General features: G+C 52.0%; 4 protein-coding genes and 1 non-coding gene across 5 annotated transcripts; 1 reads left to right on the top strand and 4 right to left on the bottom strand.

The window, feature by feature from the left end:
- Window positions 1-626: 626 nt before the first annotated feature.
- CC1G_14807 (hypothetical protein) lies at window positions 627-3,825 on the bottom strand (the record flags this gene model as incomplete). The annotated part of the gene is made up of 12 exons (XM_002910782.1): window positions 3,700-3,825; window positions 3,506-3,623; window positions 2,961-3,437; window positions 2,521-2,904; window positions 2,350-2,466; window positions 2,104-2,281; window positions 1,896-2,038; window positions 1,648-1,692; window positions 1,452-1,494; window positions 1,158-1,208; window positions 885-1,030; window positions 627-818 (listed from the first exon to the last, which is right to left on the bottom strand). Exons 1-12 carry the CDS (start codon window positions 3,783-3,785, stop codon window positions 627-629), a joined length of 1,980 nt encoding a protein of 659 aa, XP_002910828.1. The 5' UTR covers window positions 3,786-3,825.
- Window positions 3,826-3,967: 142 nt separating this feature from the next.
- On the bottom strand, window positions 3,968-4,039 carry CC1G_20144. The gene has a single exon. It is a non-coding gene; the product is annotated as a tRNA-Glu (tRNA).
- A 153-nt stretch (window positions 4,040-4,192) lies between these two features.
- Window positions 4,193-4,933, bottom strand: CC1G_00762 (hypothetical protein; the record flags this gene model as incomplete). Its single annotated transcript, XM_001831163.1, has 1 exon — window positions 4,193-4,933. The coding sequence occupies one exon, from the start codon at window positions 4,931-4,933 to the stop codon at window positions 4,193-4,195; it is 741 nt and encodes a 246-aa protein (XP_001831215.1).
- A 720-nt stretch (window positions 4,934-5,653) lies between these two features.
- Window positions 5,654-8,908, bottom strand: CC1G_00763 (hypothetical protein; the record flags this gene model as incomplete). Its single annotated transcript, XM_001831164.2, has 4 exons — window positions 5,654-8,011; window positions 8,068-8,472; window positions 8,591-8,754; window positions 8,860-8,908. 4 exons carry the CDS (start codon window positions 8,906-8,908, stop codon window positions 5,654-5,656), a joined length of 2,976 nt encoding a protein of 991 aa, XP_001831216.2.
- A 2,236-nt stretch (window positions 8,909-11,144) lies between these two features.
- Window positions 11,145-13,006, top strand: CC1G_00764 (hypothetical protein; the record flags this gene model as incomplete). The annotated part of the gene is made up of 4 exons (XM_001831165.2): window positions 11,145-11,598; window positions 11,652-11,842; window positions 11,894-12,112; window positions 12,167-13,006. The coding sequence occupies exons 1-4, from the start codon at window positions 11,316-11,318 to the stop codon at window positions 13,004-13,006; spliced, it is 1,533 nt and encodes a 510-aa protein (XP_001831217.1). The 5' UTR covers window positions 11,145-11,315.
- Window positions 13,007-15,593: the final 2,587 nt, after the last annotated feature.

Below are 15,593 nucleotides of genomic sequence, written 5' to 3' on the forward strand. Positions count from 1 at the left end.
GATCCAATGTCGGGATTTAGGGGCATACGACAAACACGGCCAAAGCGTGCACCAGGATCGACCCAAGTCCGGGGCGGCTGTCCTTGGTTTTGGACTTCCACCATCTCCTATCTAAAAGCACAAAATCCCGATGCAATACAACCTTCTGTATGGAACCACAGCATTTTTACAGCCTCCCTATTAGGCAGTTGCTCCGGTTTTGTGACTGCTCCAAGTCTGTTCCCAGGGCCCCTCGAGGCAGCCGTTACTGGTCGTATTTCCACCACGCCCTTAGGGAATGGGGATTAAATGGTCTGGGAATAAAGGTCAACCTCAAGAATGGCGAAGGGAACACCGTGCTAATGCCCTCGCACTTGAAGGAAGATGTCTCTAAGGTATTAAATAACACCCATTTTCCTTGAGTGTACTTCGCAACGGGTAGACAGGTAGAAGAAATTTAAAGAAGATAGCCGGCGTAATTTCCAGTAGCTATATTTCTGGCGCTTCCTGTGCACCTGTATTCTGGCTTATCCAGTTGCCTCTGATATGTTATACAACACACGAATACGACCATGTACGTCACGGTCTCTAGAAACTTATGTCCTCTACAATGTTTCCATTCCCCTGCGATGTCGGAGTTTAAGCCTTCATTTGGCGGCAAAGAACCTAACGCCTTCTCCGTCCGATATCGAAATGGTCTGTGCTCTTCCTGTCTTGCCCAATATACCTATGGCTTTGCGCAGCAATTGGACAGGGATGCCAGTCAAAGGGGACTCGACGGGTGGGTCTGTGATCTCGTAGAAGGTCATGATAGTGTTGAGTTGACCTGTTGACGTTGCCTGCGTTAGACAGAGGACAAGCAGGGAGTCAGTAGTCCGATCGATGATAGATGACAGGTCTCGCACCCATTCGTGCAGTACTTCTGCCCACTCTTCAGGAGTCCTCCAGTAGAGTAGGACCGCTTTGGTTTGCTTTGGAGGTTCGTAGGCTGCTTGGTTCTTCTTGACCATGGTGGATATGATAGTTTCGAGGTAAGCGGGTTTGACTCGACCTAGCCAGGTGTCAGCATTTGTTCTTCCCAGTGATGGTAGGAAGTACGGCGCAGTGGCAAGTCATGGGCTTCACGAGTTCGCCCAGGAAGACGGGGCATACAGTAGGAGTGTAAGCGGGACACTCACGGTTAATCCTCTCATTCCTCAGCACCTCGTCCCATTCGCTCCCCTTTTCCTCTGCATCATCCACACGAAGAATGAACAGCTTCCTATACCTCGCGTACGAAAGCAAGAGTTTGATCCATTGTTCAACGACAATTCCTTGTGTACTTGGATTCGGCTGCTGGCTGAATCGCCGTTGTTGATGTTGACATTATCGAGAATGTAATGCACGGCGAGGTCGACAGTTGTACAGAGCAAGAGCGGGTAGACTCAAATCAGCACCTGGATGCTCTAGATTTCGGTCAAAGAGCGACGAACGTGAAGAATGGCGGTGCTGAGTGTATCGAAGGGAGTAGATACCCTAGACAGTGAGCATGTTGTGTTAGATCTGAGGTTGAGGACCAGAAATCGAGGACGCTGGACGAACCTGATGGTGTGGTATGAGTTGAAAGAGACATCGCGCGTTATCTAATCGAGGGGTTGGACGTCATGACAGGGGCTTTTACTTTCACACAGCCCCTAACTGCAGTGGGCCGCTCGACGAGCATGGAGTACATAGCTTGCAGGGGAAGCAATTGATGACAATATAGGTTAGTATAGTACATGGGATTCATAGCATTATTATAGTAATACAGCGATGTGTTGCACTACTCCGAATCACTCTGGTCCTGCAAGAAGGCAGCGATACTGTTCCTCGCGTTTGTCTGTCGAGTCTTGTGTCATTCCATGTTCAAACGAAAGACGTTAGATGGCGTGACTTACAACTCTCTTCCGCCTAACAACAATTGCATCCCCCTCCTCTTCTTCATCATCTTTTTCCTCCCCACTTTCCTCGTCCGCTGTAGACCCTCTTGACTTTCTTCGTTCGCGCGCTTCCATGGATTTCGCAAATTCTTTCACGTCCTCTGCAGCGAACAGGGTCAATAACTGACCATGGAGGAAGTTAGGGTCATAGTCCAAGTGAACGCACCCAGTTCCTGTTCAAATTCGCGTTTCCTCTTGATCTCCTTGGCCTTTTCCATGCTCAGTTTACCCGTCATACCCAGATCACTGAGCATCTTCCTGAGCGCGGAGATTTGTTCGCGCTCGCTCATCCCGGCGAACAGTGTCTTCCATTGTTTGCGTATACCGCAAGCAACGACGTACGACTGAATGGGAACGACAATGTTCAATCAACTTCGCAAAATGCAAGGGGGAAGGAAAGGAGGAAGCGTACCTTCAGTTTCTTGATCTGCTCCTCGTCTTTACTCAACCCCGAATCTTTCGAACTTCCAGCTTTCCTAGAAGCAGTCTTCTTCCCACTCGAACTCTTCTCCTTCTTGCTCTTCGAGTCCTGTGAGCACCACATCAGCGTCATTAACAAAGCATGTAATAGAAATATACACACCGATGAAGACGCCTTTTTCTTCACTCTCTTCGGAGGCTCGTCAATCAGATCTTCAAGGTCCGTCTCGCTCTCTTCCTCTTGTCTAGCCTTCTCCTTCACCTTCTCAGGACTCTTCTTCGGTGATCCACTGGAAGACCTAGGTTTCTTGGTAGGCGTCCTTTGTTTCTCCTCCTCCTCCGCTTCATCCTCTTCGTCACTCATCACGATGGTTTTCAACTTCTTTATGGGAGGCGGCTGGACCGGCGTCGCCGGCTCTTCCTTCTTGGATGCTTTCTTGGGGGAAGATGAGGTAGAGGACGAGGGTTTGGACTTGGATTTGGATTGAGGTTTTGGCGCGGGTTCTTCTGGTTCGTCTTGTTCCATATCTGAAGTCGGGACATGTTCCTGCCGGGAACAAGAACTGAATTTAACATAGCAAGGAATAAAGAAAGGGAACATACAGGTGTCTTGAACTGCGCGCTGCTCTTCCGTTTCGTTGAGTCCGTCGAGGCTCGACGCGAAGATTCCTTCTCCTTGCCCTTCGCTTTCGCACTCCCGCCCTTGGCCTTGGGCTTCACATCCTCCTCATCGTCTTCAAAGTCATCGTCATCGTCTGGTTCACTACTCTCCGCCTCTTCCTCTTCATCCGAATCCACACGCGCACGCTTCTTCTTTCCAGCTGAGGAGCTCACAGGCGCCCGTGGTTTCTTCACGGTCGACGAGGCCGTCACTTTCTTCTTCTTGGCCGGTGGAGGCGAGTCCTCTCCATCCTCCTCCGAGCTCTCAGCCTCTGGCTCATCGTCGTCGCTCATATCCGAAGTGGGCGGTGGCGACTTTGCTTTCCGCTTCTTGCCTGACGAAGTAGATGCCGATTTATCCTTGCTCTTTGTTTTACTTTTCTTCGGACTCGAAGCTTCATTGTCGGAAGGAGGTTCAGCCTATATTTCAAATCATACGTCTATGCTCAGTAAAAGACGCGTATGAGATGTAACAAGGTCAGACGTACCGTAGCCTTCTCAGTCGCTTCCTTCAACGCGCCCTTGTATTCCGGTACACCAAGTGTCCCAGGCTCCAACCCAAACTTTTCTTCGACCTTTGCTCGAACGAGTTTCATAGTCAAAGTACTGTAATAAGGCCGTGTATATCATCAGTCTCGCGAACCTCAAGTGAACATTATCGCGAGTCCAAAAAAGCACATACTGCAACAACCCGGCATTCACAGCAGGCCGTACGACTTCGCGTACGGCAGCTACAAGTTCCTCGAGAGGGGGTATCGGTGCCGACATCGTATAATCACGAATTCAGTGGTTTAGACCAAGACTGTTGCGCAAATGGACAACACGCGCGACTGCGCGAGACGAGACGCAAGATGACGGAAAACGCGAGGATCGCTTGGGTTAGGAGCAAGCGCGTTGACGTCCAGAGTTCACACGCGCAACTGGCCGGCGCGACCAGAGGCAAAAAGAAGTTCCGACACGGGGAATCGAACCCCGAGCTACCGCGTGAAAGGCGGTAATGTTAGCCGTTACACCATATCGGATTGACAAGAGATGCACCACTATGCAATTCATGGGGTTGGCCAAGGGCTGGATCTACCGGGCGCTTATTTACCTTCTCATGGCATGGGGCTAAAAGGTATCCAGACAACCTTTCGTTGTTCATGTTCAAATGAGATTTGTCTACCACAATTATTCTACCCAGCTGTATACGCATGACGAAGCGAAGGCGCCCTTTCTACCCCAGTTTCTTCCTCTTCTCGTTCTAATACTATTCCCAGCCCACTATCCTCTGGATCCAGAGACGGCGCATACGGCGGGGGCGGTGTCGTGCGTCCCCCTCCAGCCAATTGCTCCAATCCTCTCGTCCCCATGTCCACACCAGAAACCCCATGGACCGGCTGCGACACACTCGCCCTCACATCCGCCGGAACAACCTTCTTCGCCACATTCACCGACCTATCCGCATACCCCAACTCGCTCAAATTATGCCGGTGTGCAATAAGCTGGTTGTACGTCCTCCTAGGAGGGAGAGTGTCGCTTCTTCCTGAACTTCCTAGCAAACCACCGCCGCCGCCTCTGGTACCCCCGCTGAGACTGGGTAAGCTGAATCCCCTACTAACCCTCCACGGCCTCCTCATCCAACTCCCACCCTCCGATGCCCTCCTCCTCGCGGCCGCACTATCCAAGCTCGATACACCCAACGACTCTGGTTCAGGCGGGTGAACCACTGCCCCATGGCTTCGATAAGGATCCATCCTCCTCCCACTGCTGCCAAAGGTCGGAATCCTCTCAGTCAACCTCCTCAATTCAGCATAATCCTCCGCTGTAGCTTCCCCATTCCGAATCTTCTTCAATATCTTCTTGTACTTCTGCCGTCGACGAACTTCGGTATACGCGTCTTTGCAGAGCAGAGCGGTTAGAGCTAGGGCGAGCATAATTGCCGAGCTTTATCCTGGTTGGGACCGGGGCGCGCTCCTGATTCAGGTAATTTCTACTTCGACTAGGGTTGGAGGCGGGGTTGAAATTGATGAAGGTGTCTGCCAGTGGTGGGGGAAAAGGAGAGGAGATTACAATACTTAGAGCGATGAGCGAACAACCGATGAGCTCACAGTGTAAACAGGCTACATGTCTCGGGACGATGGAGCTTCACCTCACCCATGTCTCGTCTCACCCTCAAGTTCCAATCCAACGAACAGGATTCTATTAACACAAATCACAAACGAATGAACGAATCTCACAAAACCAAAAACTCGAATCATAAACAATGATCCTACAATAATACAAAGAAAATAACTAAAAGAAGTGTATGCCAGGGATGTAAGGTAAATAGCGATAACCGATGATGATTAGGGTGTCACGTAGTTTGTAAAGACTGTCAAACGAACAAGGAGTGGACTGGATAAGGCATACTACTATGATCAGAAACTTGGAATCAAACTATGATGTGTATGTACGTGAAAAGAACACAATGCGTTTTAAAAAGATAGGTCGTTAAAAAAGAATGCGAACCCCATTGTATAGATGTGCGAAGATGATAGAAACTGAAAGGAGGTGGGCGGGAAAAAGGGACATAAAGATTGGTATACTCCACGAAAACTAGGTAGTCAAAACGACGAAAGATAATAATAAAAAGGTCATAAAACACATCTTCAGAGTCACGAAAACGAAGCAGGGAGAGGTCTAGGTTGCTGAATATCCAGCCCACCCACACCAGCTCCCTCCCCCGCACCAACATCAACAACACCTACAGGCAACCCACCCTGCACATGACTCTGCACCATCGCCAAATGACTCTCCAACATCTTCCTCCGACGCTCACTAACCTTCCATATCACGTCTTTCAACTCCTGAACCACCTCTCCTCCAGGCCCCCACTTCTCGTTCCGTCCACCTCCCACTTGGCCTTCCTCGTCGCCTCCAGCGTCGTTGGACTGCAGACCGCTTAGACTACTCCGACCACCTCCAGCCTTCTCCCGCCTCTCTCTAACGCGCTTTATCCTCTCCTCCCGGCTCAGCTTGGACCTCTCCCTCGTGAAAGCTCCCACATCCGTAGACGTGTCGGCTTCATACACCTTCTCAGGACCCATCAACGGGTACATCTCGCTCGAATTGAGAAGATGCGAAGTGAGGTCGTCCACCGCCGCCGCTGAAGGACCCAACTCCTCCGAATCGTCGTCTTCATCACCAAACGTAGAAGTTGTGCTAACACGTCCGAGAGATTCGTCGCCCTCGCCTTCAGTCGAGTCAAGCGGAGGCGTAGGTTGTTGGGTGAGAGGGAAAGGCGGGACGTCGATATCTTCGTCTTCAGGTGGGGGAGGCGGCGGGTTAACGAGATCAACCAACTTTTGTCGTCCCCTCTCGCATTCTCGAAGTGCCAGCCCAAGCTCCCTCCTCAACCGTTCATATGCCTGAAGAGCCCTGTGCTCCTCCTCCACCCTCTCCTCCCGCGCGTCCTCCGGATGCAACATCTCCGTATGCGAACGCTTATTCCTCAAACCAGGAATAGGCACAGGACCAGACGAGGACCCAGACGACAGCCTCGACCTCGGCGAAGAACTAGATCCCGCCACAGGAATCCCATTCTCCTCCTTCAACGCGGCAACACACTCCTCCAACTGCTCCCTCGCATCCTCAAGCGCAGTCGAGATCGCAGCCACATGCGCCGCGAACCTCGAAAGATGCGAAGGCATAGGCGCAAAGGAAACACGGTCGTATGAGGGGGTGCGGCGTTTTCCTCCAACGCCATATCCCAGTACGCCCTCAGTGAGAGGGCTGTGTCCGATACCCAGACCAAGACCACTCACGCTCCCGCCACTTCCAACTCGGTTGTGCTGGGCAGCTCGGCGACGGTTGATTTCGAACTCGCCAGAGATGTCGGGTGTGGGGTTCGCATCGCGCAAATGTTGTCGCTCGACTTCTTCCAGCGCCTCGGCTAACCTCGCACTCTCGTCTGCAAACGTTGTCGTCAACAATTCAACGACACTCTTGACGTTTTCCCAATACTCCCTTCCTTCCTCACTGCTTCCATCTTCTTCGTTGAAGCGGAGAGCGAGAAGGTGAGAGCAGGTGTACCGGCGGGATGAGAGCGCTGATAGGAGAGCTTGGTTGAGCGCATATAACGAGAGAGGGTGACGATGTGAAGGGTGGTGTGCGGGGGAAGAAAAGGTCGTAAAGCGGGACGAAGAAAACGTGGTCGTCGGGGCAGAGGAGGACGTAAAGGTCGAATATCGGCCTAACCGGTTCGGACTCCGACTCAGCGGAGGAGACCGAGGAATAGCAGGAGGGGACAACTCGAACGTCCCATATCCCTCCGCTTTCCGCTGTTTCTGCAAATCAAGCGCTGCACTCCCGAAAACGGGTGATTCGGTGTCGTCTTGGAACAAGAGGATTCCGCCGCCGTTATTCTGCTCTTCGGAATCCTGGTGGTGCAGGTCTTCAGCGATTTGAGCGAGTGACGGGCCAGGGCTTGTCTGGAAGGGGGTAATGGGCGTGCTGGCTGAGGCAGAAGATGGCGTTGGCGAGCCCTGGAACAGAACCGAGAGGTTCGACCGGTGCTTCTCTCTCCGTCTGGACATAACTGGGCTTGTCAACCCGGTGTACGAACTCGAGCCACTCCAGGTCGCCCGCTTGTTCTCGGGCGAACTTGCAACCGGTGGTGGCGAGAACTGGTGTCTACTGGGGTACGAGTACGGTCGAGCAGGTGTAAGGCCCTCATTCGGGAGCAACAGCGGACTCTTCACCGGCGACGGCGGAGCGTACATTTCCGAAAGCTGCGAGAGTTCGGAAGGACATGTCAGAGCTGAGAAGAGTTGCCGGACGTTGTCGCATTGCGTGCGAGTAGTCTGGAGCGCCGAATGTACGGCTACGCGGAGTGCATTGGAGGAAGGGGAAGGTGCCGACGTGGGGCTGCGGAGGAGAGTCGCTTCCTCCTTTTCGAGGGTTTGGATCGAGTCTTGAACCGTGGATTCCCATATCCGGTTGGCTTCTACGAGGTCATCAAGGGCGTTTATGGTCTGTAGCAACATCCCGTTTAGCCGGATAACGAAGGGGATTTAGATAAACAACTTACGGGAGTAAAGTCGTAAGAGGGCGTTTCAGACGTGGCGAGAAGGTTGTAAGCGAGGAAGGAGAGGCCGCCTAGGCTGAGTGTGGCGAGCCATCTTCGTTCAAAACTCAACAAGAGTGCAGCGGCGAGTGCGGCTAGCGAAAAGTAGGCATAATGAGGGGGTGGCTGGTGGTTGCTGCTGTTTGGGTGTGGTGTCGTTGAAGAGCTCGGGCTGGAGGGCGGTATTGATAGCGAGTCATCCTTGAGGTTTCCGGGGATAGAGCCGATAGATGAGCGTGTCGCTGGCTGGTGGGACGACGATAACGAGGTCGAGAGGAGGGAAGAGGAGATTATCGTGTATTTAAATCGCTCTACGAATGGATTTGGAGCGTGTGTGGGCCGGGTGGACGAGAGAAATGTCTCGAGGAGCTAAGAATAGAACAAGTTGAGCGCGGTGTTGGGATCAACTGGCGACTTCGTGGCGACGGTCTTCTGCAAATGCAGATCCCTTGGACGACCACGACGACGAGCAGAAGTGACAACTTACGTTTAAACCTACAATCAAGCAATGAGGTCTCCATTCCATCTCTTCTTCTCCTTCTCCAGTTTCGTGTAATGAATCAAAAGCGTAAAGATGTCGGTGAATGTCGATGTCTTCAATTATACTCTGTGAAATACCAGGCATAAGAAGTTCGTGCACTTCGCCTGCATCTGTCGAAAACGAACAGGGGGAGGATTAAATGAGTATAGGTCGTTCAAGAAGTGAGTGTTCGTTCTAGATCGAACGAGCGGTCCAGAGCCGACTGTTCTACATACCTCGCAAATATTGCTCCAACGGACCTTCCTCGAAAACAGCTTGCGCCATCGCCTTTATCCAAGTAACCCCCCTCCCTCCTAAATTTCCAACTCGTAACAACCAGGGGTATAAGAACGTTCAAAAATGGTATCAAAGAAAGAGAAACTAAACGAGAGAAGAGAAGAGAGATGCGACGGTTGACCCAAAACAACTGGTTCCGCGGGTTAGTTGGCAAGCTGTGTGGGGGCCTGAACCATGGGTGGGAATATATTTCTTCCCTTTGATCGTTTTATTCTTATTGTATTACCTAATTTAGTCTTAGCGCCCGCCGACAGCCGACACGCTTCACTGTGTTTGTACACCCTACCCCACACGTTGTACGTCGTTGTTAGACTACGACGCGTCAGGGTATTCAAATTCAAGATAGCCGCAACGCTCGTTGTCGACTGTTGTCATCTCGCTAACCACCAAGTTGCCCTCCAAGAAATGAGCCTGGTGTGTATCACATGGAGGGCCTCGGAACGAATGAATGAACGCGAGAACGTGTCTCGGGTTTGCTTCGAAGAGTTGGAACACGTCGCGTCTTCTCTTCTTCAGGGGGCGAAACATACAGATCGAGCTTAATGAAGGGATAATAATTTCGGAAGCGGGACAAGCTCGATATTAAAGCCTCGAGTACACCAGACTCGAGGGACCGTAGAAAACCCGCGTGCAGGTAACTTGGCGCACGAGGTTGAAAAAATTACAGCGCAGCGTAACAACAGGTCGTAACGACTAGTCAGACCGAACTTCGAATGAGTAAAGAAGTCAAGGTCAGCGGTATTGATGCACGAAAATAGCCTCAACTGGCAAGTCGGCATCCTGGCAGCAAGCGGAAGGAAGTCAAAGTCGGCGATGTCAAGGAATGCTATTCGTCCTTCCGGATGAGAAGGCAAGAACCCATGGGCTTACCCTAGCTAACTGTGCATCCATAAGAATCGAGCGTAGACTGGGCATATTGTAGGCGCCGTCAGAGGGCAGTGATATCTATCTGCAGCGGGAGCGACGATCATCATGAGTGCCTATACACATCCATTTTACCGATAATGACCCTTAACCAGCGCCTAATAAGCGATACATATGTCGCAATGATCCCCTCGACATCGCTAAGCTATACAACCGTCGCAAGACCCTACTTAGTGCAAGCAGTGCTGATCGCGTCGAGAGAAGGCACACGGACTGCTGGTCCAGGTCAAAGCCTGTGTTGGAGTGAGGGATAACAGCTGTTGGCATCCAAATGACGGGAGATGGGCAGAGGAAGATGGGGGGAGATCGTTACCGTCCAAGATGGACTGCCAACCAGAGTTGCTGAGGCTCAAGTGAGCACGTGGAGTCACGGCGGGAGAGCAGAACCCAACAGCTGCGCGAGATACGAGCAGAAGGGAGAAAACAGAAAGCGACTCTCCCATCGCAGTTGCAAGAAATAGGGAGTAAATAAAGCGATCGTCGCGTAGTGACAACGATATCGATGTATCATCCCTAGCCTACTTGAGACAGGATGAGCGGGTGGAGAGCGATCAGCATCAGAGCGAGAGATGTGCGATGTCCGTAAAGCGTCAGAAGGTGATGCTCGGTGGAGCACATCCGAGGACAAGCACAGTCCTTGAAAGAAGTGAGGGGAGACCTCTCTGTATCACACAGCGCACTTGGACCCGCCAAGAATAGGAGGGCGAGATGGTTGAGAAGACTGTTTCTGATTCCAGAGCGTCCGGGTGATTGCGACTACTACCACCATGGGAAGGCCCATTGTGAGAGGCATAGAGAGCCCACCAACACCTGCAGACCGGAAGAGGAGGGAAAGGGCATTCGAGTGTCAGAGGAGGAGGATTGTCAGAGTGAATAGGCTTTGAATAAAATTCTTCAAGCAAAGACCGAGGTGCCCAGACAGAAGAGATAGATCTTTGCTAAGGGAAAGAAGCATTCACATCAGCTTGATCGAGAGGACCTTGTTGTGAAATTTACAATGCATCCGGGGGTGCCAAGTTGGATGATGACTCACCGCTTCATTCCGACGAGAGGCTCAACGACAAAAGTACTGTAAGCCTGAGGAGTTTAGGAGCTGCAGAGAGGGTGACATACGTCTGGAGAAGTGACAGGGGAATGAAAGGCGGCTAGAGTGGTCTGGCGCGAGTCGGGGGTGACGGTGAGAAAAGGCAAGGCCGACTGATCCCGACGCCATGTAGCAACGGAGCACGTGACGTGATTTTGATGGAATGTTGGGCGGGTTGCGGTGCCCTGAGAAAGTGTTTTGCCCTCTTTTGCACCCCTTCAACAACGTCCTTTGAATCGTCTCTCAACCGCTAACTGCAGCGAGCGGCGCACTTCGCCTCCGTCTTCCCCACTTTTTTTCTCGGCGGACGACTCAACCCCACATTCCTTTTGCCTTCCCTTCCTTTATTTTGTCTGAAATAATACCCCACAACCCAACTACTCAATCATGACTGTTACACACCAACGCAGAGACGCCATCCACAGAATGGTTGTCAAAAGACAGAATGGTCTCCCCATCCCTGGTGTTCCTGGCGGCGGCGACAACGACAATGGCGACGATAACGAGACCCCCGACAATGGTGGAGGGGACGATGGCGGCAACGACGGACCCTCGCAGCCCGCGCCTTCCCAGCCACAGCCCAGTCAACCCAGCCCTTCCCAGCCAGCGCCTTCCCAGCCACCTCCGAGCCCATCCCAGCCCCCGGTTTCCCCTTCGCAGCCCCCTCCCAGTACGTTATTTTCCCAATTCATACATCACACACTTTGCTGATGATATAATCAGGCCCTTCGCAGCCCCCGTCGACCCCTCCTACGCAGCCCACACCTAGCCGAGAAGAACCTGAACCGACACCCTCGTCTACCCCGACTTCATCCAGCCCGAGTTCTACTACCCCCTCTTCCACCCGCTCTTCCACCGAGTCTTCTACCAGGTCACCAAGCTCTTCCGCCCGAGCTACTTCCACCACTCCAAGGGTCAGTCATTTATTTATCAATCTACTGCTCCAGGCTCATCCGTAGAATTAGGCTACAACTACCAACACCAACAACATTGCTGGCAATCGCTCTCCCACCTCTTCGTTCTATAGGGCCTCGGGTGTCAGTCTCATCCCCACTGCCAGCAGCATCGACCCTACAAGCAGCACAGAACCCACAGGTGGCATCAGCACCGGTGCCGTAGTCGGTGGGATTGCCGGCGCCCTCGTTGGGCTTGCCCTTCTCGGTGGAATCGTTTCCTTCCTCCTCGTACGTATTCCTCCTGATCTCATCATTCATACCGTTGTTCTAATCAACCCATAGCGCAAATGGAGGAATAGGCGTCGGGATGATGATGAGGACTTTGGCACCGACTTCCGTCGCTCTGCCTTTGTCCAGGACTCGCGTCCTGAGAGCATGACTCAAACTGGTGGCTTTGCCTCTTCCATCGCGGGCGCTGGTGTCGCCGGCCAGGGTGCCTATGGTCAGTACAGCGATAAAGAACAAGTCGCTTACGATATCTCTGGAAACGACGTTGTCCCCGTCGCTCAAACGACCGGTTACGGCGCTACAGACCACTCGGCTCACCACGGTGGAGGTCTCCAGGAGCGACCCAAATACGTCTACGGCCAGGCTGATCCACACTCACAACACGATGACGATGTTAGTGAACATGCCCATGGTGTTTACTCGTCGCAGCCTCAGATGCAGACGGCATACAACCCCGAAGCCTACGGATCCTACGCCGCCTACGACAACACTGCTGGGTACCAACAGCCGACTCGTGAATATCAAGGTCAACAGGGTTACACGGATAACACCGGATATGGCGCGCAGGGTTATGGATATGATCAAACCGCCTACGGAAACAACAACTATGCTCAGGGGTACGATGCTTCGCAATACCCTCAGTATGATCAGCAGGGCCAGCAGCAATACGATCAACAAGGCCAGCAGCAATATGACCAACAAGGGCAGCAACAGTATGCTCAGTATGATGCTAGTGCGTATGCTGTGACCAGCGATACCACTGCCCCTGCTGGTGCCGCTCCCGCTGCTGCTACTGCCACGGCTATGACTGGTGCGGCCACCACCACTGCCGGAGCACACAAGACGCAGCCTTCGCTTGGCAAGAACACCGAGGACGCCTATGGTGGTATGTAAACGAACCTCACCGTAGCTTCCTTGTCTGTCATCCCGTCCTCTGGAGTACAACGTCGACGATGAATAATACCCCCCACGTACGCATTACACGGTTCCATCTTTTTTACTTTTTTTCTCTGCAACACCTCACCTTCACGTTCCTATTTTCACGTTCACCTTTGGGTACTGGATATATCAACCCGAAGTTCTCCCCCCTACTAGCTTCGTCTTTTTGTATCTGGGCTGGAAAAAGGTAAAAAATGTGTGTAATGAGTATGTTTGTGGTGTGTTTTCCCTTGTCGTTGGCGGATTGTGCTTCCGAGTTGTATACTTTTTTCTGACTCTTGACTTGATGCTCATGTTCATGGCCTTGCGATACCTTTTTGTCTTTATCCCCCCTTCCATTGGTTCGGTTTTTGCTCTCGTATCTTCTTTTTATGACCCCTATTGCTCTATCACCTGCCTGCCTGCCGTCCTCACCCTCCCATCATTGCACGTTCGTCTTCTGCTCGCCGCCCCCTGTCCCGTCCCCTGTATACTTATCACTACTTACTACTATCCCGTTCCCCCTTGCCCGTTTATCTTTTTCTTGTGAGACTCTGCGTATCGATATATTATCTATCATACAATACCCATTTTCTTTTCCTCTCTCTCTCTCTCTCTATTGCCTCATCGCTCGCTCGCTCGCTAGACTTGTGTGTTAGTCGGTCGGGTGGGAGATCTGGGTGGGATGCGCGGTGGATTGGAAGGACTGGTGGATGACACTAATGAGCTTCTTGGGATGTCGATGAAGAGTGGAGTCCACGATCGCTCTTGTCGTACGTCGTCGACGCCTTCGACGTGCTAGAAGCGTTCGTTCCTCCTTGAAGGCTTCTGGTCCAAATCCAAGCCTTCTTGACGCCCACCTGGTCCTTCGTACTGCGTACTCAATGTGTACTCGCCGGCCTTCCCTTCCCACCAGACGCACCCACCGCCCACCACCCACTCGCCTCGTCGTTACTCCTGACCTCCTTTCCCGTCACCCGTATCCGTCATCCGTATAATTATTGCTCTCTCGTCCTTTTTTTATATCTATTTATTGGAAGTAGTAAGTAGGGTACTCCGTAGTATACCGAATATGAATTTTTTGTAGTAAGAAATGAAGTGTTTTGTGGTCTGAATGTAATTGGATTTGGTCGGTCTTACACAGGGTCGTTCTTACTGTCAAGGCTTCTTGGACTGTTCGTTCCACAGCCAGCTTCTTCGACTGTTCGCCTTTTGGGGTCAGGCGAGAGGCTGACTGTGAGAGGCGCCCCGACCTCTCCTCACAGCTCTTGGTGCACACTGCAGACACAGGCGTTCGGTGAAGGTGGGACACTATCTACCTTGGCGTACCAGAGGCTAGCCTCAGTTGTATAGGCTAAACGTTTCTATAGGCACACACTACCGGGCAGTAGCGGGCTATGTAGATTCCTGCACATGTGGTCAATCCAAGAGGAATGGCCCGGAGAAAGCTTGCGGCATTGGAGCGAACTGTGCAACGGAGAGGGTCTCGGGTACGGTGGGTGGGGAGTCTTGGGCCTCCGCCTGGGACACAAGTCGGAAAATCTTCTGGTTTACCTCCCAAGGTTTCATGTTTTCTTGCCAACATGTGCCGCGCAGTTCACTCTCTCGAGCCTGGTTGAACAAGGTGGACCAAAGGACCAGAGTTATCGGTATCACTTTTTTGCTGTGAGGCTATACGAAAGTCGTATGGGTTAGTTGATTTCGTCGTGCGTCGTTGCAAACCGGGATCTCGACATCTAGACTCTGTAGCTGTGGGTTTGTACCTGATCCGGATCCGAGTGGGGCATCACTGTTGTGTTGGGGGAATGGGAGGAGGGGAGGAGGGACTAGAGGACGTTGGCGGTAGACATTTATTGACCATTGTAAAGTTGACCAGGAAGTCTTCAATTGTTGTATAAGAAGGGGTTGAAGACTGGTGTGCAAAGTGCATACGTCGTCGATGACGATAGAGCGATCCCGCCAATTAGCGTGGCGGCCGAATTGATCCCGTCTTTCCGGCTAGTACCCTGACAACCCTCTCCCCGAGGAGGGCATCGTTCCACCTCTCATTTCTTTCAATTCAGAACTCGAAGACTCTTGGTCCTGACTGTGAGTCCTCGAAAAACCTTCCATCTGTGATATCGTAGTCCACAGAAGGTGAAGGATTGTGTATATTCTCACCTGAGCGAAACAAGCCGAACAAGGGCCAGGGAAAAGAACAGGATGGTCTCCTCAGCAACGGTGGACAGAGGAAGGGATAATGAAAATGATGCGTGATCAAGACCCGGAATCAGTTCTGTTTCTTGCCAGTCTTTTCTCATCACTTTTGTCCCCTTTTCCCCTCCCCGCACCCCCCTGTATACCACAACTCCCCCCGCTCTGAGGCTTTAGTGAAGCCTCTGTCCCGTCCCTTTTTCCCTCTACGGTCTTTACCAACGATCTTTACTATTTATCCTCTCTCTCGTTTTCTGATACCAACCACGACAACGACACGGAACCACCTCGAAAGAAAGAAAGAATAAACAGAAAAGTCGACTTTTTCCACCAAAAACACACAGACGTCTTTTTTCTGCAACTGTGGCGC

The sequence above is a fragment of the Coprinopsis cinerea genome (genome assembly GCF_000182895.1).
Source record: "Coprinopsis cinerea okayama7#130 chromosome 7 map unlocalized cont3.7, whole genome shotgun sequence".
Classification (NCBI taxonomy): Eukaryota; Fungi; Basidiomycota; class Agaricomycetes; order Agaricales; family Psathyrellaceae; genus Coprinopsis; species Coprinopsis cinerea.